This window comes from Amblyomma mixtum, chromosome 2 (assembly GCF_055824585.1).
Source record: "Amblyomma mixtum isolate Tamu chromosome 2, ASM5582458v1, whole genome shotgun sequence".
NCBI lineage: Eukaryota > Metazoa > Arthropoda > Arachnida > Ixodida > Ixodidae > Amblyomma > Amblyomma mixtum.
This window is the reverse complement of record NC_143013.1, coordinates 304,013,467-304,035,125: the sequence shown is the minus strand read 5'-3', so window position 1 is coordinate 304,035,125 and position 21,659 is coordinate 304,013,467. Positions and strand designations below refer to the sequence as shown.

The window sequence follows — 21,659 nt, the reverse complement described above, 5'->3', positions numbered from 1 at the left end:
ACACGTTTCTTGCCCTGAACACATCAAAACCTATTGCAAAACATGATTGTTGCCCTAAACACAACATATTGCTGCTCGCTGAAGCTCTAATAGGAAGAATAAGCCGAGCTTTTTTTCTCGTTTTCTACTCCTTATATTTCTGCTTACTTTTTTTCCGAATCGAAAACTACATCACTAAATATCCTACTCAAGCCTCGCACCACAAACACAGCTGTAATATTGAACCAATTTCTGAGCGCACTAACTAGTTTTAACCATGATTATTTAAAACAGCGCAAAAGACAGGGACACAGAAAGAAAAGACACACACAGCGCTGACCTTGATCTGTCTTCTTCTGGAACCTTGCTGGAGACCTGTCTCACCAGCGACAGGAGCTCAGGTGCTGTCTTCTTCGGCTGAACAGCAAACTTTGGGCCGAGGCTAAGCACCTCGGTGACGTCCTTGGGAAGCTCCAGGTTTTCCGGGTTGTGTACCTGCCCACTTGGGGCCTGATGCTTCGGTGGTTGGTGTTTCCTTAAATGCACCAAAATTTGTTGCCACAGGAATTCAGCTGTGCGATCCGCGGTGAGCAAGAGCTCTCGAAGCTGACGCTTGGCCGTCGTGGGTTCCAGGTTTTTGTGCAGCTGTACGGATAGGGATGTTCTGTGAAGACGAGCTTGTCTTTGCCATTCTGATCTTAAGATCCTGCAGATACGAGCGCCGTGTCCCACTGACGGTAGGAAGCCTCCAAACAAGGCCATGACGTCTTCTGGGACCTGTTTAGTTCTGATGCAGAACGAGAGCGAGCGAGAGACAAGCTCGTCTTCACAGAACATCCCTATCCGTACAGCTGCACAAAAACCTGGAACCCACGACGGCCAAGCGTCAGCTTCGAGAGCTCTTGCTCACCGCGGATCGCACAGCTGAATTCCTGTGGCAACAAATTTTGGTGCATTTAAGGAAACACCAACCACCGAAGCATCAGGCCCCAAGTGGGCAGGTACACAACCCGGAAAACCTGGAGCTTCCCAAGGACGTCACCGAGGTGCTTAGCCTCGGCCCAAAGTTTGCTGTTCAGCCGAAGAAGACAGCACCTGAGCTCCTGTCGCTGGTGAGACAGGTTTCCAGCAAGGTTCCAGAAGAAGACAGATCAAGGTCAGCGCTGTGTGTGTCTTTTCTTTCTGTGTCCCTGTCTTTTGCGCTGTTTTAAATAATCATGGTTCACCAACTAGCCTGCACATCTACCCTTGTAGTTTTAACCGATTTTAATTTTCGTCGAGGACCATTTTATAGTGGAACGCGCTACTCAGCGATTCTAAGCGATCGATTTATGTACTTATGTACGTTTCCTTGTGTTCTATGACCACATATTCGCAGAAATTTTTGTGTACATTCCCTCTCCTGCTCGTGCACATAAGTCTGCAATGTGTCGCTAATAAAAGAAATAAACAAACAAAAATTGTAGTTGAGAACTTTAAACTCCTAATGAAAATGCACTCGAAGTAAAGTCCTTGCTAGTCAAGTTAGTCATCACTACTAATCAATCACTTATCAGAGAACAGCCGGCGATACCATGCATGGGATAATGAAGGACGGAAAAGCCGGAAACTCGAAGGAAGCTATGCCAGGGTAAGGAGGAAGCCTCTGGCTCATCTGAGCTAGCTCACTTTCCTTTCTCAATCTAGCCCCCTCTAATAAGGGAAATGATTTCGTGCTGCGTAGAATCTTTCTACGCCATGTCACTCTTGCTCTGTTTGCAAAATTGCACGTTATGTTTCAATGGCAAGGCGACACACACTCTTTTTATTTCACAAAAAATTTTATGACCTGCAACAATATCTTTTCCGTATTGGTTTCAAAAATGCGTATTTGTGATCCTTAAGCACAGGATTACGTGCTTTCTTAACCCCCCCCCCCCCCCCCCCCCCCCCCCCCGTGCCTGTCGATGTACGCTCGAAACATTACAGACGCTGGAGTGGTCTGAAAAAAAAAAAAAAAACACGTTTCACACTGGTTGGTATACTTTTAGGGAACTACATGGAGGGAATACATGGAGGCGAAGCGAAGAAATGAACGAAATAAAAGGAGCATCGCAGCTTCCATTGTTTCCGTAGAAATCGAAGATTAATGCAAGGTCGCAGATTGAACAGGCCGCGCTGAGGCAAAACGCCGCAAAAAAAAAAAAAAGGAAGACATAAAAAAAACAAAACAAATGGATGTCAAATGCGGACGGAGGTGGCAGGCAACCGTGTCGCAAGGCCGGCTGTGCTGCATGATCCGCATATTTAGAGCCTGTCAAAAACGTCTCCCGCCCTCGCATGGTCCCGTCGGGGCGGCGGATTCGGCCTGCCCCTTGGCGCCCACCCTACCGAGGCAGAACATGACGCGGGTCGGTCGCTGTTTGCGCGGAGTCGCAGCTTACGCGGAACAAGCTTCTTTTGGTGTTCTCGGAACGAAGACACGATCTGCCTTCTGAAGCCGATACTTGCGTCTGATCGTTGGTTGGTCCTATACTAGGCAGTGGTTTGTAAGAAGACTCGCAATTCGGTCATGGCGGCAATGTGACACTTGGTAGACTGTTTCGATGCAGCCTGTGCTTCCTTTTACAAGGATGACGCGCTGCTTTATGACCAGATCGTCAAAATGATTGCGAACTCCGGTATTTGAGCGCAACCATGTCGAAATCTCAGCGTGGTTTTGGCTGTCTTTTGAAGGGCTTGTAAAAATAAGGAAACAGAAATTGTTCGGTTCGTGTTAAGCTAGCCTCGATACGGTCTAGGTTATGCCACATCACACGGCCAAGATCGCATCGCTGAGCGGTGGCGTCTGGGAGAGCTAGCAGCGGGGAAGAAGCGTGGTGAACAAGGGGTTATGAACACCACGAAATAAACTAGAAAAGCGAAGTCGAAAACGAAATTTTACGTCTGAGCATCTATGGGGAAACTATGTACCGCCTTCTTTGGAAATCGTTTTATATCTCAGAAAAATCAAAGGTGACAGGTTAGAGAAGCACATTTCTTGGACTTCAAAACCATTGCCCTTGGATGCCCCGTAACTTAGCTAGCTTGGCATGATACCGTCATGCACGTTAGTTTTGCTGGTCTCTACCTGTCAGACGCTACTGCCTCGTCCAGTGTGGGTCACGACTTGGTGGATTAAGGGCGCGTTGTCGCATTAAAGCATAAACTTAAATATAAGTACTTGCTCAGGCGTCTTGTCACTTCTTGTAAGCTGACCAATGCACTTCGTGTGCTAGCCGCCGCGGTGGCTCAGTGGTTATGGTGCTCGGCTGCTGACCCGAAAGACGCGGGTTCGATCCCGGCCACGGCGGTCGAATTTCTTTGGAGGAGAGATTCTAGGGGCCCGTGTACTGTGCGATGTCAGTGCACGTTAAAGAACCCCAGGTGGTCGAAATTTCCAGAGCCCTCCACTACGGCGTCTCTCATAGCCTTAGTCGCTTTGGAACGTTGAACCCCATAAACCAAACCAAACCACTTCGTGTGCTAACGCTCAATAGCAGCGCGGTAACCCGGCAGGTCAGAGAGGCGGATTAAGGGCGAAGGTTGGTTAATGGGAGGGAAAAGGCACCGCTCCTCAAGAATGCCGCAGCAGCTCCCATTTTTTCATGAAGAGAGCCGAGCTCTAGATGACTCAGAAAGAACCCCGAGCCCTCAAGCGCCTCGACTAAGAAGAGTTGAACTCACGTCGGTGGCAGTCATACGCATCAAATCTTCCTAATCATAGTTGACAGTGTTAGTGATGCTGTAGTCATTACCATTGTGTAGTCATTGCGGTGCTCATTACAGTCGTGAAAGATGTACAGTCATGGAAAAAAAATCATATCTGTCTTGCCTCACTAGCCAGTCACCTGCTATTTGTTCCAGGATATAGAACTTGCCTGCCTCCTCATGCTTCTGTACTTTTCATTGACTTCATTTTCTTGACCGTTTAGAAATAAACTTTTTTATCGTGAGAACGCATCCCGCAAATTTTCGTCCATGACTTTACATCTGCCGAGCCACCCCAAAAAATAGTGATTGTGTTGTTGTGGCCAATAATAGGCTTTATTTCTTACAGTTTCAGGGAGAGTTATTTCTGTAAATATGCGTTACGACGTCAGTGAGCTAGAATAGAAATTCGCCTTTCGTCGTCATTGCCAGTACGAACACTTTCAACCTTAGAGATTTGATTCAAGGTCCAAGAATGTTTAACTAAGGGGCGCTCATAGCCGAGCATTAAAATGGGGCAAGTAGGAATCAGTGTAACCTAGCATGATTTCTACGTTGTTTGTAACCATATAGCAATATTGTTTTAATCCGTAATTTATTAATAACACCGTGCTTCATTTCATCTAAACTATCTTTGTAAATGGCCTTTTATTACTCTGAAACCTGTTGTACTCACTTCATCACTTAAGGTTGTCAAGCAAAATATAACAAACGTTCAAAACCTTCCAAGTTTTTATTTTGTCATTCAATTATCATGGTTCGCCCCGCCGCGGTGGCTGAGTGGTTACGGTGCTCGGCTGCTGGCCCGAAAGACGCGGGTTCGATCCCGGCCGTGGCGGCTGAATTTCTTGAAGGCGAAATTCTAGAGGCCCGTGTGCTGTGCGATGTCAGTGCACGTTAAAGAACCCCAGGTGGTCGAAATTTCCGGAGCCCTTCACTCCGGCGTCTCTCATAGCTTCAGTCGCTTTGGGACGTTAAACCCCAATAAACCAAATAAACCAAATTATCATGGTTCATACTTTTAATTAACAGGACACAGTGAGCGTTTGAATTCGAGGTGGAGCTAACTTAGAAAGGCTCTCTTCAGTCCGCTTACTTATCCTGAAGGAAAGCCTGATTTCTTTAAAAATGCTATAGATATTTTCAAGAAAATTCTAATTGTCTTGCAACTGTACTGCGCACAGTCAACGCGTGGTGAAACAACGTCATTATTTAAGTTATGCTTTTTACGATAGCGAATTATGATGAGAAAACATTTTCCTTTTCATAGGGCCTTAGGCATAGTTTTGCAGTCATTCTAATGCGGTAGGTAAGAAGGGGATGAAAGGAAAGGGAGGGGATGAGGAGGCTGGGCAGCTATAACCACTGTGGGTATTCATTATTATTTTTTTTTTTCATAATACGACGCAGCCTACAACAACTACTCGGTTTTGGCCATCATAAGAAGTATTTAGGACAGTATAAAGAAAAAAGTTTACAAAGTGGAGCTTCTACTGGTGTAAAAAGAATACGGATGATTTATTTTCGAGACTTTAAGAACTCGTGGAGATCACAATACGTGTTAACCCATCTCGCTGAAATGCTGGAACTAACCTTAAAAAAAGGCAGAAAAAGTAGCGGTACGATTTACTGCTGCGTGTAATTCGCGCACATACGCCAAAATTGCGCACACATTTGAAGAGACTAAACTTCAGTTGGTCTTCCAGTTAATATTCTTTCTTGTATTTCTTTTGCTACACGAGGCTAGAATCAAATGAGGGAGAGTTCAAGCGGGCCTGCTCTTAATAATAGTTTTCTTGCTCAAATGCGATCAGTACGTGGGCACAGAGCAGCTCTTTTTGCTTACAAGACGCCGCCTTATTCACGGGGTCTGAAAATAGTAGTTTGGAGCAAAACCAACCAAAACTGCTTGCAAACATTTTTTTTTGTGTGTGTATATTCCCTACTTCTCTCCTGGGCCACAGGACGCACCCTGTCATTAGCTCAGGCAGCGGGTTTTCGCTTCGGAACCGCGTAAGTTATTACTGCCAGTCAGCAATTCAATATCGCGAATAAAAGTGCGTGTTCGGGCTTCGCTGGAGCGCTTCTAACCTTACTAGGGTCACTATAGCCTGAAAACGTACGATGCTTCGCAAGGAATTTCAGATTTCGGAGAGGCGTGGATCAAATATTAGCTGATTTTTAATGAAACCACCTCGTTAACGAGAAAAATGATCTCCACCACAATATTAATGCCGCGCTATTCTGACTTGTTAAAGAGGAAAGACCACTATTTTCGTGCCTTCATTTTCATCGCAGCTATAAAACATGAGCATAGAAAATCAAGCTTCCCAAACTGCGCGTTTTATTGCTATGAATAATGAGAGACACCGGGCGTCTGTGCGTACGTGTGCGGAGTGACACACACAGACACGTGTGCACATACACACATGCACATGACAAAGGAATGGAGGAGACGTAATGACTAAATACCAGGTATTTTGTCGGTGAATAGAGTTTGTCGGCCTTCAGTTTCAACGACATGGTAACTTATTACTTGCATGAAGCAGTTATTCATTACATTAAAACAAACGTTTCACGTGGAATGAATCACTCCTGAATTCCTCTGCCACTGGGCCGTCCTCATTTGGTAGGGCCCTAGGGGTCAGCGAGCCTACTGACTGTTAGTTTGATGATGGTGGTGATTTTTTTACGGCGCAAGGGTGCCAAGGAGCGCAAGGCACAAGGTGTTTTATTTTACTCGAGATTGGATCGAAGACCTCTTTCCCAAGAATTTCACACTAGTTAAGCCGAGCACCAGGCCGGGGAAAATCTTGTGCCCATTGCATCATCGGTGAGTACCCGCTGACACTGGGCATCGAACCCGGCACCTCTGGTATGCAAAGCGGATGCTCGAACCACACACACTGCTAGTTTCGTGAAGCTGCCTGTTCCTAGAAGGCTGCCATTTCTAAGTTTATTTACCATTTGAATATCTTTGTTAGCTTTGCAACGTGGACAGTGCTTATAGTCAATGTTCCCGCTGAACTTCGCAATAAAATGAACACCAAAAATATTTATAGTACAGAGAAAATGAATTATATCATTAATGCGAACACACTTCCGATAAAGTGCTTTGACTAAAGCAGCGTGTTTTGCAGCAATTCGATGTGCAGTATTATTATCGTAAAAAGCAGGGATGCCAAACTGAAGGATAAATGACAATCTGTACTTAGTTTCACTGTTAGTGTGCATTGCAAAGGAAACTAGGTGAGTAGTGCGTACGCAAAAGCAGTTCACTCCGCTGCGTACCGCTCCTACTTCTCAAGGCCTCGGGGAGAGTCAGGAGGAATTAAACGGGGTAGGTTATGAAATAAAACGCTGGAAACTGCGAATCGCAGTGCTAGCACTTATTACAACGAAAGTTATTCGCAATGTCAAAGTAGTCAGTCGTTAGATTCATAATTCTACCTGTTTCAGCTTACTTCATGTCCAGCATTCTTGGACGAAAATTTTGAATATTTGAAAGTTGTGAGATACTGATATCGAAATATTGAAGGTAATGCTCCATTCTTCTGATGTGTTGCAAACATTTTCTTTTAATGTTTTTCCATCACTCGCATCGAGCAGTTCATATTGTCATAGAAGACCAAAGCGGAATGCTTTTAATGAAAGCTAAGGCGTTATTAGGAAAAGAATGCAAGCCTGTCGACGAGAGATCTGTGGATGTATTGATTGTTATAGTGAAATCTTATAATATATGAAAAAAAAAATTGCATTCACACACTCTTTCAAAAATGCTTTTGTCAAAAATTTTTGGGCATGAGTTTTTTAGTTTCTGTTTTTCGTGGAAAATTTCCTATGGGACACGCGTGTTGATGATATCACTACTAAATTCGGACGTGTATTAGGCTTAATATATCCAAGCCTGCAATTCCTATCTATCAGTATAATTACGGCAGACAAAGCAGGAAGTGTTATGGGTTATGATGGTTTAACGTCCCAAAGCGACTCAGGCTATGCGGGACGCCGTAGTGACGGGCTCCGGAAATTTCGACCACCTGGGGGTTCTTTAAAGTGCACTGATATCACATAGTACACGGGTCTCTAGAATTTCGCCTCGGTCGAAATTTGACCGCCGCAACCGGAATCGAACCCGCGTCTTTCGGGTCAGCAGCCTGTGCAATTATTTAAAACACAAAACAAAGAGTTGTCGTTGTTGTTGTTGCGACTGAAAGAAGGATGAAAAGAAAATTGCACGGGCCTTTCGACTGACTCGAGCCTCTATAATGCTCGTTTTCTTTCAGATATCGAATGCTGTTTTTTGGCCTGGGGAACGACTACAATTACAATCTTGTTTATGTGTTCAGGTTCATGTCAGGTTTCTGCGTTCGCGCCCGCAATCGTGGCGAGACGCGCGATCGTAAGACTCGACCAGGCTGTTCGAAGACCTCACGCATGGTCTGCGCGCGACTGTGCATTGATTATAAGTACGCGCGACAGCAACACTTCTAATAGAGGGCGGTAGTTTTGATGTAGCCCAATATTGCGACTAGCGCGACTTAGTGCATGCGCGCTCAATAATTATTTTTCGTCAGTTTTGCTCCAGATGCCTCCACAATGCATATCTTCATCGGTAGGTTTAAGCGAAGCGAAGACGCGTAGGTATACTGAATGTTGGTTTTATTTTTACCATTCCAGTCGTGCGCTTCTTGTGCTCTTAATACCCTTCACATTTGCAATAGATGGCAAAAAAAAAAAAAGTTTCACCGAGTCCTCAGCGAACAGACCTGGTCGTTAAAGGCTGTATGTACACAGCGCCAGCCAGTTCTGTTTTCTCATTGCCGATATGTCGTCGCTGTGTACAACCCCAAGGCATGGAAAGCGTAGCCAGTCAGACCTTTGATATACACCCGAAAACGCATAGAAGTTACATTTGCAATTGAAAACGGACGCATTCCCTGTTCTACGCACTGTATACGTTCGGGAAAGCTGCGCTGTCTGGTAGACGCTTATGTCTTCTACACAATGCGCGCAAACGCCAGTGGCGTGCGCGGACCGCGGCAGCGGCGGCGGCCGCGGGAGGAGCCGTGAAGGATGAGTCGGCTGAGTCGGCCCCTACGCAAACAGGCCGCGCATCACGGCAGCCGACGCACGCAAGCGAGGCTGTGTGCCCCAGCGGCGCACAGTACGCGCAGTACAGCGCATGTGCAGTAGAAGCTGTTGCTGCCCGGCTCGTCCCCACGCGAGAGTGAGAAGGCAACACAAGGCACCCTATTTTCTCTGATAGCACAAGGTGCGCATAACAGACGCGCTATAGAAAAAAAAAAGTATATACAAGGTGCTCACGGACGTGTGGGCCTTCTTCGTATCTTCCATTACCCTGAAGAGGCTTGGCCTCTATAACGAAAAATGTGAGCACGTATGTCGGAGAGGGGTGCCCTTGAATGAAGCTGCAGCCATTTGTCTGGCCATGTCACAACAGAGCACGCTAGTGCAGATGGCAAGGATAAACGATGATGTGAAGCACACGCACAGACCTTGCAAGAAGCAATATGCGGAGGCAGACAAACGCTCTCAAGGTCAACGCAGAATGCGTTGTATGTCAAGCTGTAGCAAAAATGTGTCCGTATTAAAAATAAACACGTATACATAAGATAACACTACCCGGGTGGCAAGCCTATCTCTTGCGACTGAAACCGGGTCTTCAGCATTGCACCACCAACTCAGAAACCGCTCGGCCCCCATCAGCGCTTGTTTGCAGCATTTGTCGACATATTTGTAGATTGAGAGTCGCAACAGCAGCTAAAACAATTAGCTAAAGGAGAAACCACATCTGCGGTGAATATTTATCTATTTCCCTAACAGAGAAACTTGTAGAACGAAGGCTTCAATCTTTCAAGAGACGCTTTCAATTCACATTTACATGGCCAACGTTTGCACATCCACCTGCCTATTTGATTCCATTTGATTCATTTCATTTGTAGGGTATGACCGCGGGAACTGGGTTCTAGAAATTTTCCCCGAGTGCGCTTTTGGGCTGAGCTTCACCCGTGGGGTGCCAGCGCAAGGGTCCTTGCAGTTCTTGAATGTCTGCATTGTTATCCGCGAAACCCAAGTATGCTGTAGGTATCAGCCTCGCTCAAAAAAGAAAAGCAATTTTAAGCCACCAGTCAGCTAATTTCAAGTTTGTAAAAAGGGGAATTGCAAAAACTGTCTGCCTGCTGCTGTGGACAAGTCCTGCGATCATGAAATGCCGCATAACGTGGGTTTCAACGCTGCAAAGACTGACCAGTACTGGTCTTCCCTATGAGTTGATCCCCTCTGTGCTAGAGGCCCTTGCCAAAGAAGCTAAGGGTGTCCATGAGCAACGCCGTAGAGAAGATGTGCAACGCAAGAGACCTGTCGCCATTTCATATTGCCACCAGATCTCCTATCGCTTAAAAAAAGTTGCTCAAAAGGTGACTTGCCGGTGATCTTCAGCGTACCCCAAAATCTGGCCGGTCTATGCTACAAGGTGCAGGGAAGGCACAAGGAAGATTGCGGGGTTAAGCACGTAGACAGATCCGTCCTGTGCGTAAGCGGGATCGTTTACTGAATACCCTTGTCCTGTGGCAAAAGCTACATTGGACAAACTGGACGTTGTATAAACGTCAGACTTCAGGAGCACCGCGCAGCAGAAGGCGCATTGGCGGGAGGGGGGGGGAGGGGGGACCATTGTCGTCAGTGCCGTGGTTGCACTCCTCGATTCCGCGAAACGGCAATCTTTTAAAAGTTCGCGTCTAAACTAAGTAGAGAAGTGTACGAAGCCTACTTTATTAAGAAGGAGTCCGCCTCTTGTGTCAGCAAAACCTCGGTTAACTTATGTGATAAAGAGTTAGCATATCTGGATAATATGCTGTCCCGCACACGCCAGCGCACCAGTGTCATGTGATGACCATTTGTTACGTTAGTTTGTGATTGCGAGGAATGTATAAATGCGACGCACCTGTGTAATAAACTCAGTTGAAGTTCCGCGTTCTGTCTTATGTCTTCCTCATCCCTTGTCTTTTTGCGCGGTCGCAAGATGCATTCCAATCCTACAGCCCGCTTGGAGGACTGGCTAACCTGATTTGCATTTCCTAATCCTTCGTGTGTGTGCATCGCGTTGCACACGTTTAGGCGTCCCTTAGAGGACTGCGGGGCATATAAAATTGTCTCTCTGAATACTGAGGAGGCAAGGAGGAGTACGTAAATCATTCATGATTTAGTCTCCAAAGCCTCATTTGTGGTCTTTTGCATTGTGTTTGTGAGGTTTCCTGATGACGATTAAACCGCGCAAACATATGAACTCGAAGAACGAGAAAGTCAGAGGACCAGCGCTGAATCTCAACTGAACGTTTTTAATATCAAGAAAAGTAGTACATATACACTCCTTTATGGTTGATATGATTTCTATCAACCGCAATCAACCTCAGCTTCCTGCAGAACTAAGGAATCTGCAGCTTTCCTTCTACTTGCGTTGTTTGAAAAGCTTAAACAGAATGTGCCACAGTGCACTATCTGCGTCAAACGAAATGCGAAGATATCTGTTATATCAAATAATAATGCCAAAATGATAGCTGCAGGAGAGGCCATAAAGGTGGGGTACGTTAATATTCCCATGTAGTAGCTTTCGAGGCTATAAAAGCGAACACCGAATTCACTATTATTCAAAATTTCTCAATTAAAACCTATTTTTTTCCCTTCGTTTCGTTCACGTTTCATTTTACGCTTACAGTGCATAACGTGACGTCATTTGTTCAAATGCGGTTGTGCGCTTACAGTATTTAGGGCCTTCGTCCGGTAAGAAGCTGTAAAAACTTGAAGGGACACTTCAGCTGTGCCTTAAGGTCATGGCATGGTGGCGTTATTGTGTCCCTGCAGCGCCGTAAGGTTTTCTTTGCATATCAGGTCGCGGACACGGTTCTTATCTACTTTACATCCACTGATCGCGGAGAGTCCTCGTACCCCTCCTGCAGTAGTGGTGCAGCGGATAAGCGATGCCCCACAGCCCCAGCAGGTGGCAGTTTTATACACTGCCGCGGGTGGGGCTTGTGAGACGCAGGTTGTTGTGGCCGAGGAACCTCTCCCTACCAATAACCAATTTTACTGCCACCTGCAACAGTGAGCAGTATTCTCACAATCCTATGGGCAGGTTAAGATTACGTCACAAGGTCAGGTGACCTAGGTGGTTGGTGGGCCATTTGTCTTTCCGCTCACAACGCCGAGACTGGATTTTCTTCAGAACAGCGGCCATAACGCTGGCGCTAATATCACTGCCTGTAGTCCTGCATCACGTCAATGGACTGTACAGTACTTGCAAGATTTGCACCGATGAAGGCAACTTGTACCTCCTGCAGCATCATTCGAATATGCTAGCTATATGTGGCGAATGTTTCAGAAACAAACGCCGATATGTGTTAAAACCAGCCGCGATGATAGTCAAGGACCACCGGAGCGTAGTGTAGCCCCCTGACCGTCCGTTTCTGTGACCGTCATTATAAACGTCGCGGAATTCGGACTTGCAGTATCTTGTAATATCTTGACTGTAGTATCATCACGTAAGATAACATGCTGGAAGAATAAAAGGTGAATTCTAAGCTCCGTTAATAGAGTATTACATCTCATACACGGTGCTTTGACATACTGGTTATATAAAAGACTTTCAGGGTGGGAAATTTTTTTAATAGATCAGAAAGAAAAGAAATTTTTCGGCCGACATCCTTCGTTACAAGCTACACGAAGTTCCTTTTTCAGGGCCCAGTCGTTCGCACCTAATGGCAGTTTCCGCTCTGTTTTTACCTCGTCGTTTCGCGAGCACCTCTCGAGCCTCGCAAGTTCCGCAACGCTGGATGGCGCACTTCCGCCTCGCCTCAAAGGAGGTTTAAAAACGCGGCGGAACAAGATTGATGACGGTCCTGCCGATCAGTCTTAATTTTTTTTTTTCTACACGTATCTGGCGAGTCAAAAGCAACTCTTGGCGCCCGCTTCACGAAGCTACAGTTATAAGCGCTGCTAAACGGCCTCAGAGGGTCTGTAAAAGTATCGTGCATGGTATGTGCTCATTTTTTCTTTCTTTTTCATCTCTTAGATTCATTTTTTCCCGCTTAGCTTTATAGCTCGATAAGTTTTTGGTCAGGCATAGACCCGATTGCACGATGGAAAAAATATTCGGCTGTGTTCAGTAAGCCTACCGGCCTACTAGTCTATGGCCTACTAATCTATGGCTTACTAATCTAATATACTAATCTATGGCGTACGAAGTAGGCCAGAAATCAGTAGTTGGCCTGAAATCAGGTCACTGTGATTCACGCCGGCTCCAATTTCGCTCGTTACTTGCCGCTGCAGGTGCTCAGATAGCCAGAATACGCAATGGGACGTCTGCAAAAATTTCAGGCACTAAAAGCCAATCTTTTCTACGCAGATTTTGTTAACCTGACCGCTGGCTAGTAATATCATTATAGTTTATTTTGTGAGCTCTTCGTTCAGTGTCCCTTGCTTCGAGCATGCTGCTTTGAAACTTTTGCTGTCCACATGCTGACACGAATAAAAACAGTGTTTTTTTTTTTTTCTGAGCAATACGAATCAGAAGGTCAGCATTGTTTCATCACTATTTTTTCGTTGCAGCTAACATGGTAGGTGGTATGTAGCGTATAACATCCGAAAGCGAAGGATCAGCTATGATGGACGCCGTAGGGGAGCTGATTATCAAAACCGAAGTGTTAACGACAATCACTGCTTTTTATCTGTTATTATTAATTTATATGCTGTTTTATGGCGTCCAGTATTTTTTTTTTTACTCTTCAACGCAAACCTGGAGCTTTGAGAGGTTTTGGCTAGCTAGTTGGTTATGAAGCATCTTGAAGTTTACAGCGCAGTCTTAGACACAGGCACACACAGAGGACGAAGAATGAGGACGAACACAGCGCTGTGTTCGTCCCAATTCTTCGTTCCTTGTATGTGTGTGTGTGCGTCTCAGACTGCGCTGTTAACTTCAAGATGGAGCTTAGAACATTGACTCAAAATATGGACCATAGATATGACAGATTCAAACTGTAGCTTGTCTTCTTTAAATGTAGCTGTGCACACACAAAAAAAGCATGTTTGTGCATCACCTCTTTATGAAAATGCAACTTTTGCTCATTGTGTCTGAAAGAAATCGTTTAATGCCGCTCCCCTTACATACTCCTCTCCCTCCTTTGTGACATGAGGTTAAGGGTCGACCAGCTTAATAATATGTAATCACCAAGCAGTTGCGATGGTCACATCTAGAGTTGTACATCTAAAAATAGCGAGCATCGGAGGGGCGAAAGTGAGAAGGGGTGAATTAAAATCAAAGAAGAAACAAACACAAGCTAACAATTAGTGAAAAGGAGAGGACATTAAAAAAGGTTATAAATAATTTTCAGGTTCCTCTGTAGAATAGATATAAGTACAGAGATACGTAAGAGCGCAACAGGAAATATGAAATTGAACTGTATAATTCTTCAACAGCGAGGAGACAGCACATATTTGCCGGCTTGCGTGCCGTGGCGCAATTAGTCTAACATTTTCAAGGGCTGTCTACCTGGAAATAGGAGCTTGAATCGTTTGGGAGGTAACGTTGTTTGTGCCGCCATTATGACGGCTTTTGGCTCTCAGTTCCTGTTGATCTTACACCACCTTTAAGGACAATTTGGTGTGATGCCGCCCGCCTTAATTTGCATTAGCCTTTTAAGAGTTTGTTACCTGTAAAGTATTATATCTTTGTTTGCAGGAAGCGGTATTTAACGCGCTGTCGCTATCACTCTTACTGATGTTTTTTCCTTACTTAGCCTTGCTGTTGTCCTTAAGCAAAATGCTTATATATGTTTTAGTACCCTATTTACGCATAGCCATAGATGCCGCATTCACAGTCTAGGATAAGTTCTGTAAACAGCAGCCACGTAATGGAACATGGAGCTTGTATTCTGCTTCGATGCTATATTTAGCAGATATGCTCAAGGGACCCTTTCTTCTTCTCTTTTCATCTCTTGTAGTTAGTGCCATTATGAGTGGTTTCGTACAATTATGTTATCTATTTTCTAATTTATGGCTGTTATACTGAGCTAAGCAGCTTTCGATCCTCGATACAGGGCTCGTTTGTCCTGCGTCAGTTGCCTGAATCTTCCGGTGTGCTTTGTATCGTGTAAGACATTTACTTTTAGCTTATTTTTGGTCTTGAGCACCCATCCTAGCCCGAGATAAATTATTCACGTGTTCATAAATTGGCCAAGTAGGAGTTAGAGCAAAGTTTCTTGGTCCTCAGTTGCGGGACACGGGAAAAGCATTAGTCAACTGACACGCCTAAATCCGCGCGCTGTGAAGACTGAAAGTGACTTAAAAGCATATAAAGTACTAGACAGCTCACTTTGATCTTAGCATTACTGCTATCTTAGCACCGGGGCCTGTCTCTTCATGTGCCGTTAACATGGCAACTCGCTCACCTTGAAAATTCGTTTTCTCTTGTAGCATGCAGAACTTCCGCCGGGCTTGCCAAAGTCTACGACCTTTTCTTAAGTTCGTGGACGCAAAAAGGAATGGCGCGTTTTAGTTTAGTATAGCTTAATGTTTTACAGCACGGTAACTTGGCAACAACGCCCCAGTAATACAACAGTAAGAAACACTGCGTTTTCAGGGTCATCAATCTCTCCTCTTTTTGTTTGCCACAGCCTTGACGCTAGCGTACTCTGTAAAGGTGTGAAATTCTGCAAGGTTACGTTGAATAACGCTACCAGGGTAGTAAATAAATGACAAAACACGCACAGAAATTTGTCGCAAATTACGACGAACTGCCGGCGTTAAAAAAAAAAGGGTCATGTTTCATTTGCGCTAAAAGAAAAAGCGGGTGAGGGAATCTTACGTTGCGAGAAGTATCCTGTTGGCTCCGCACAATTGACAGAGTTGTTTCACAGCCCTTCAACTGTGGAGTACGTGTTTGCGCAAGTGCGACTCAGCCCCTTCTTTAAGTTTAAAGCTGCAGCAGCGGGTAAGACGTGATTCTTTTTCGAGCTGGTTTTCTGAGATCTGTAGTATTGCTGGTAAACGGAGCAATGTTTGGCGTTCTCGCTTGTGAAACTATCACAGTGTGTAACAATTAGTGGCTTAGCGGGCAACTGAGCTGTTTATACAGACAGAGTTACGAGAGTAGCACCGAATGCTAGTACAGTTCCGGAACAGCAAGCGCACATCTAGCAATACCAGTCGTGCACATAGACTCGCCCACCAGACAAACTTCGTTCAAAGTTTAAGGTTGCGTAATATTCGGAAGACAGTCCGTCCGTCTCATAATACGTTAGAGCCTGTCTTTACAGGACCCGCGTGAGATGTCCGTCTCGACGGCCGCATTTGCTGCTCGTGTCCGCGGAGCTCATTTCGCGCATCTGTGATGCTCCCGTCGGGCGGACACATGACGAGCGTCCGACGAGTGCAGTGATTGCGGATCAGGCACGGGAGGCGCCTTGGTCCGAGCGCCCGATTAGCGCGGGCGGGCACAGGCGGCGGTATACCGGCCCGGCGACCGGCTGCTTCATTAGGCCTCGCGTGCATTAGAATTTCAAGCTCCGGCAGACTAATGAGCCCGCTCGCGGCACCGATGCCAGCGCACTGGCCACTCGCCTTCGGGATGAAGGCGACGGAATTGTGACACCGCGTCTCTAGCCCTCCTACGCGATTGCGATCTGTCGTGCTTGATGCGGCTGCATGCATGCATACGCAGAAGGCACTGACCGTGTCTAAATGAAACGGTTTTCCGACATAGAATAAAAATAACTGAACAGGTGTGTGCACGGTTCAAAATGAAGATAAAGGGAAAGAAACAGAAAAAAATTGGGTGTATGAAACAATAAGTGCGTAAAAAAGAACAGCGCGCCGGCCTGGAGGGGCTCAAAGGGTCATGTGCTCGGCGAGGCGGCGGGGATCATGTCGCTAACTGAAAGATTCCTGCTTACTGTACAGGTTGCCCTGTTCGCCACAGCCGGTGCGTCGAAGATTTCAAGCACGTGTCGCCACTTAGGACCGGATTACAGCAAAGATGGCTCCGAAGTTCCATTTTTGCTGTGTGTCACATGAAATGTTTTCACGTGGTGTTGTAATTTGTGTTATCTTATGCCCCTCCTGCTTGGGCCAACGCTGGCCTGCAGTATTTTGAAATAAATAAATAAAATAAAAAGCCCGTGTAATTACATATATAATTCCTGCTTTTTAGGATTATCAGGGGATATTGAAAAGTAAAGCTTAGGCCCCAGTATCTGCGCCTTTACCGGCTGTCCCTCCGAGGGATTGCGGTCAGGTCAAAATGGTGTTGGATATCGAGTGAGCCCTGTGGCGGGGAAGATGGTCCCATCCGCAGTGCATTTTCACATCTTCGCAGTGAGGTTTCTCAATAAGACAAGAAAGTGCGATCCGTTTAGGCAAAGTTGAAAAAGCACAGTGGGCTTCAAACTAGGTGACAGTTGTTTTGACGCTGTTCCGATTTTAGCTTATTTTTATAAATAAGAGCTATGCAGCTTTCTTAAATATTCTCAGCCCAGTAAAAATTTCTTCTGAATGCGTGTTTGAACTCGGGAACCACGCTACATTAGGGCGTTTTATGTGCAGGGCTGAACTAATCGGAACTGCTGGCAGGTAGGAAAACGAGACCCAGCTGATCAAAAGCGGGAGCGATGTTAGTGTAACGCACTTTCAGGGTTTTCAGGGATTGCGTTAAGACAACCAGGGGTTGTATTAAATCACCAACTCTCTCAGAAACGTACTTTATTTATTACAGGGATAAGAAAATTAACTGGGGACTGCCAGAGACTGGGTTCTGACAATTAAACTGAGGGTTAGATTTAAGGATAAGCAGACATTAGTTAAGCCAGAACAGTGATTTAATTAGTGCAGCCAGGTTTACAGATGAAAAAAAAAAAGGAAGCCCTATTATAGTGCATTTTCGCGTCGGTTATAATTTAGATACTCATGGTTCATATTTCTGAATCACGCTTCTTCTTAATTGATTCTTTTTCGACTGGCCCTGCTTTCTAGCTGGCGACCATGGTGCGTCATACTGCAGCCAATAATGAAAAGGGTGAGAAAAAATAAATGAGTAAAGGAAAAATGCTACAATCAAGCCCGATTTCGGAATCGTCGCACAAATTTTTCTTTTCTGGACACTCAACTGGTCTTAACTACACGAAACACGCATTCACATCAAGAATAATCAGAACAACCCCTAAACTATTTTCAGCTCTCTAGGTTATTCGAAACCTAAGAATAAGGTATATAAAGCACTCGTTATTTATTTTTATTCTTTACGAGGAGATTCCTAACTTATGTTCGCTATTTCAGCTTCTAATGGACTGCTGCTGCTTTCTTTTCTGCGGTGGTTTTCAAAGAAGCGATATGGCTCGTATTGTTTGTTGTGATAGATTTTTTTTTACTAGTAGTAGTAGGTTATATAAAGGCCGATGAGTGCGGAATAAGTCGACCCCTGTACGGCGTCTTCAGGTAATAGCTTGTTAAATTGACTCGAAGTTGTCCGCATTAACTTTTACGGCGTACGAATACGCGGATAACCCTGCGAAGTTCGTTCCACTCTACTTCTTTTCCCTCTCTCTTTACAACTGCTCCTCTAATAGTTAAACTCGTGCGGAGTGCGTTTTCGTTACGCCCTCACTTCGTATCTTACCTTCTCTTCAAGAAAACAGTTCATTAATACAAATTGTTTGGAAATGGGCTTTCAGTATTTCTGGAACGAAGGAGAAAAGGTGCACCGACCACTCTGGACCACTCCCTCGAGCTGTCAGGACAAAAATGGGCCCGAAGCGAGACGATTCGCGAAAGGAAGAGTGAGAAAAAAAATAAACGCAGAAAGATGAAACATTAGCTATCTGTATCTTAGGGGCCACGTCTGAATGACCAGCGTCAACCCGAGCGAACAAAAGGAACAAAGAAACAAAACATCACGGCAAATAGTTGAGGAACGCGAGGCGGCGGCGGGACTGAAGACAGCGCGAGGGTATCGGAGGAGGAAGCCGGCCAGAGGAAGTCAAGTGATTCCCGTCAACCCCGGGGAATCTTCTCCCGTTCCCGCGGCTTGAAATGAACGGAACTCCATAGTCGTCCGACGCCGCCATTTGTTTCAATTTGGTCCGCTTCGCTGGGGAGCTTCGTCCTCGATTTCCCCCTCCCCTTTTCCTTAACCCTCCCCATTGCCCCCGCCTCGCGCGCCTCGCTTTCCCTTCGCCGTGAGGGACAAATAATCCCGACGGAGAAGAAGCCCGCGCAGGGCAGTTATCTGGCCAGGGCCCGATGCTGCGCTAGCGATACGGCTTCCGGCAGCATCCGTTTTCGCTGGAAACCTTTGGGCGACGAACGCGCCCGCCGTTCTCCTGCTTTTTCCCTCGGCTTGGGCCTTCCCCAGCCGCGCGACGCGCGTCGCCCCCCCCCCCCCCCCCCCCCCCCCCCCCCTTCTTCACCCGCCTCCTCCATAGCTGTCGTGTCTCGGTCGTAGCCTGCAGGTTCCGCACGCGGCAAATTTCAGCCTGTGCCGCGCTGCATGTTTTCGTCGCAAATCAACATTTCACGCTAAATATAGCTTAAGATAGCCGATGTGGGATAATGACTCCACACTTTAGTCGAAATCACGTGCCACGCGAGAGAAAGCTGCTACTGCTGTAGCCTTCGGAGAGGTTTATGAACGAAACTGTTTATTTCCGTGTCTATATGAGAGAAGTAAATATCGACTGAAGCAGGAAAAACCAGAAGTGAATGTTATTTTTTATGATGGCGTTTATTCGAATAGAATTATTTCCGTAATTATACCTAATTTTGGGAATTATGAAGAATGAAAATTATTTACATAATTATATTAGAAGATGATTTTTAATCAGAGTAGAAAAAAGCAAATGACGTTCATGACCCCCGAATGTCGTGTAGGTCTCTTAGTTCTTACCAAGAAAAGGTACTAGTTTTTATGGCTTCCTCCCATAACTGTTCTATTGTTGAATGCGCTAAAAATCCCAGAACATGATGTCATGCTGTAGATAACCGTCATGGTATTGAGGTTGCTGAGTTGCTATCCAGAACGGGTATTAATTGTTTATATCTTCCTCTTACCCCTGTCATACTGATGAATACCCTGAATATACCAGAGTATCATACTATGGTGGTGTCATCTGAAACAATTCCATTCCTTCCTCTTCCCCAACATCCCCCCCCCCCGCTTCCTCCCCCCTTCTGGCCTGGCTCAAATTTAGTCTATCCCACCCAATAAAACTATGGTTTCGTGTTTAGGTCCCAGATGAAGGGAGCGGTGTGTAAGCTCACTGTTGGTCTGCTTCGGTCTTTTGCATCATACCAGACACTGCTGCTTAATGACCAGTACAAAAAAGTTTTCAGCGTGATTTATGATATTTATGGGTGACTGCATTCATTTTGAGCGTACTAACCACCGCACTACGCGCAGGCACCGCCGAGGACATGCAGGACGAAGAGCTGCCGCCGTTTTTCGCCGAGGTGATTCCCAACGTGACCGTGCCTCGGGGACGAGACGCCAGGATCCCCTGCGTCATCGACAACCTCGGATCTTACAGGGTACCGCAGTTTTCGCACTACATGTCCGCAGTACGGTCAACAGCATACCGAAAACAATTCTGGACAAAAATATTTTTCAACGAGGAAGTCTTTATGAGCGCAATTTTTTGATGTATTGTAAGATTCCATTGCAACAATATTTATCGAAAGATCTCCCATCGGCAGGATTTCATTTTTTATTTTGCGAACAACGTTTTTGCTATCGTCAAAGGCGTTCCCTTTTGGTTTTCTCTGGCAGTCTTAACTGCTCGATATGGGCGATGTAAAAACTTCAAAAGAAAGATTTTGCTACGCATCAAAAAAGAGAAACAATTACTTTTAATATTTCCATTAGAGTACCTTGCAATACTGTATTATCCAAAATGTTCATCGGAGAATGTTAGACATGTAAGTGTTCGTGGCATGGCGGGTCAGAACGGCCTTCCTGTTGTATGCCTTCTTAGTTACCTCAATACCGACATGGCAGTATGCTCCCTTGAAGGTTGCTTTGTGACAATGCGCGGACCCATTTAGAAATGGCAGGCAGAAATGGCAGATTTAGAAATGGCAGGCACAGATTTTTTTTTTTCGCGCCTGCATTTAGGTCTTGCACAATTGGTAACTTCAGGTGTCGTTTTATTGCCTGCGCAGATGACCAGCTGTCGAGCTGTATATTCTTGCGCAGACGAACGCAGTGCTTCAAAGATAGACCGCTATATTTTCTGCCCCGGGAAAGTCGATCCGACGACTGGTACATGCGCCGCTCAGCTAATTACTGGATTAGAACTGCTTACGCACCATAATTACGAGCACAATTAGGAGTCCTTCATATTGCAGCGAATGCCGGTTCGTTACCGTGTAGACCCGTTTTTATTGTGCCACCAGTCTTTAAATTCAACGGGGCGTTGTGACGGGCGCATGCAGCTCTGCGCGGCCGGATTAAAAAATAAGAAGCTTTACAAATAAAAATGGTTCATTAAAAACGTCCAGCCGATTGTTCAATACCTATTTAAAATATTTAACTTACTTTTCGGCGCGTACAGGTACACGGCTTCGCATCGCATTGAATTCTAGACTTGTCTTTATAAAACGATCATTTTTTTCGTCTTCCTTTTTTGGAGTCTGTCGTAAGTAGGGCAAATCCTGGAAAGCGTTCTTGATTGTGCTCTTGTTTTTGACATCAAAATCGCGCAATTATGTTCTTTTTTGTTAATGCATAGACAGCGCCTTTGCACAACCTTTCAGTCTGGCCACCCATTTTCTTGTATTTTTACCAGTGCGATAAAATAGAAAGAAATAGCATAAAGTGAGCGGACGAAAGAATTCACTTGTTGCAAGCATGATGGAAGGTCTGTCGATCGTGCACAATGATGGAATGA

General features: G+C 45.5%; 1 protein-coding gene across 1 annotated transcript in view; it reads left to right on the top strand.

The window, feature by feature from the left end:
* Positions 1–21,659, top strand: part of LOC149364756 (lachesin-like) — a 120,239-nt gene that overhangs the window by 66,172 nt on the left and 32,408 nt on the right. The window contains exon 2 of the mRNA XM_089570186.1: positions 20,174–20,301. Coding sequence (XP_089426312.1) covers positions 20,174–20,301 — 128 coding nt within the window. The remainder of the gene's footprint in view (positions 1–20,173; positions 20,302–21,659) is intronic.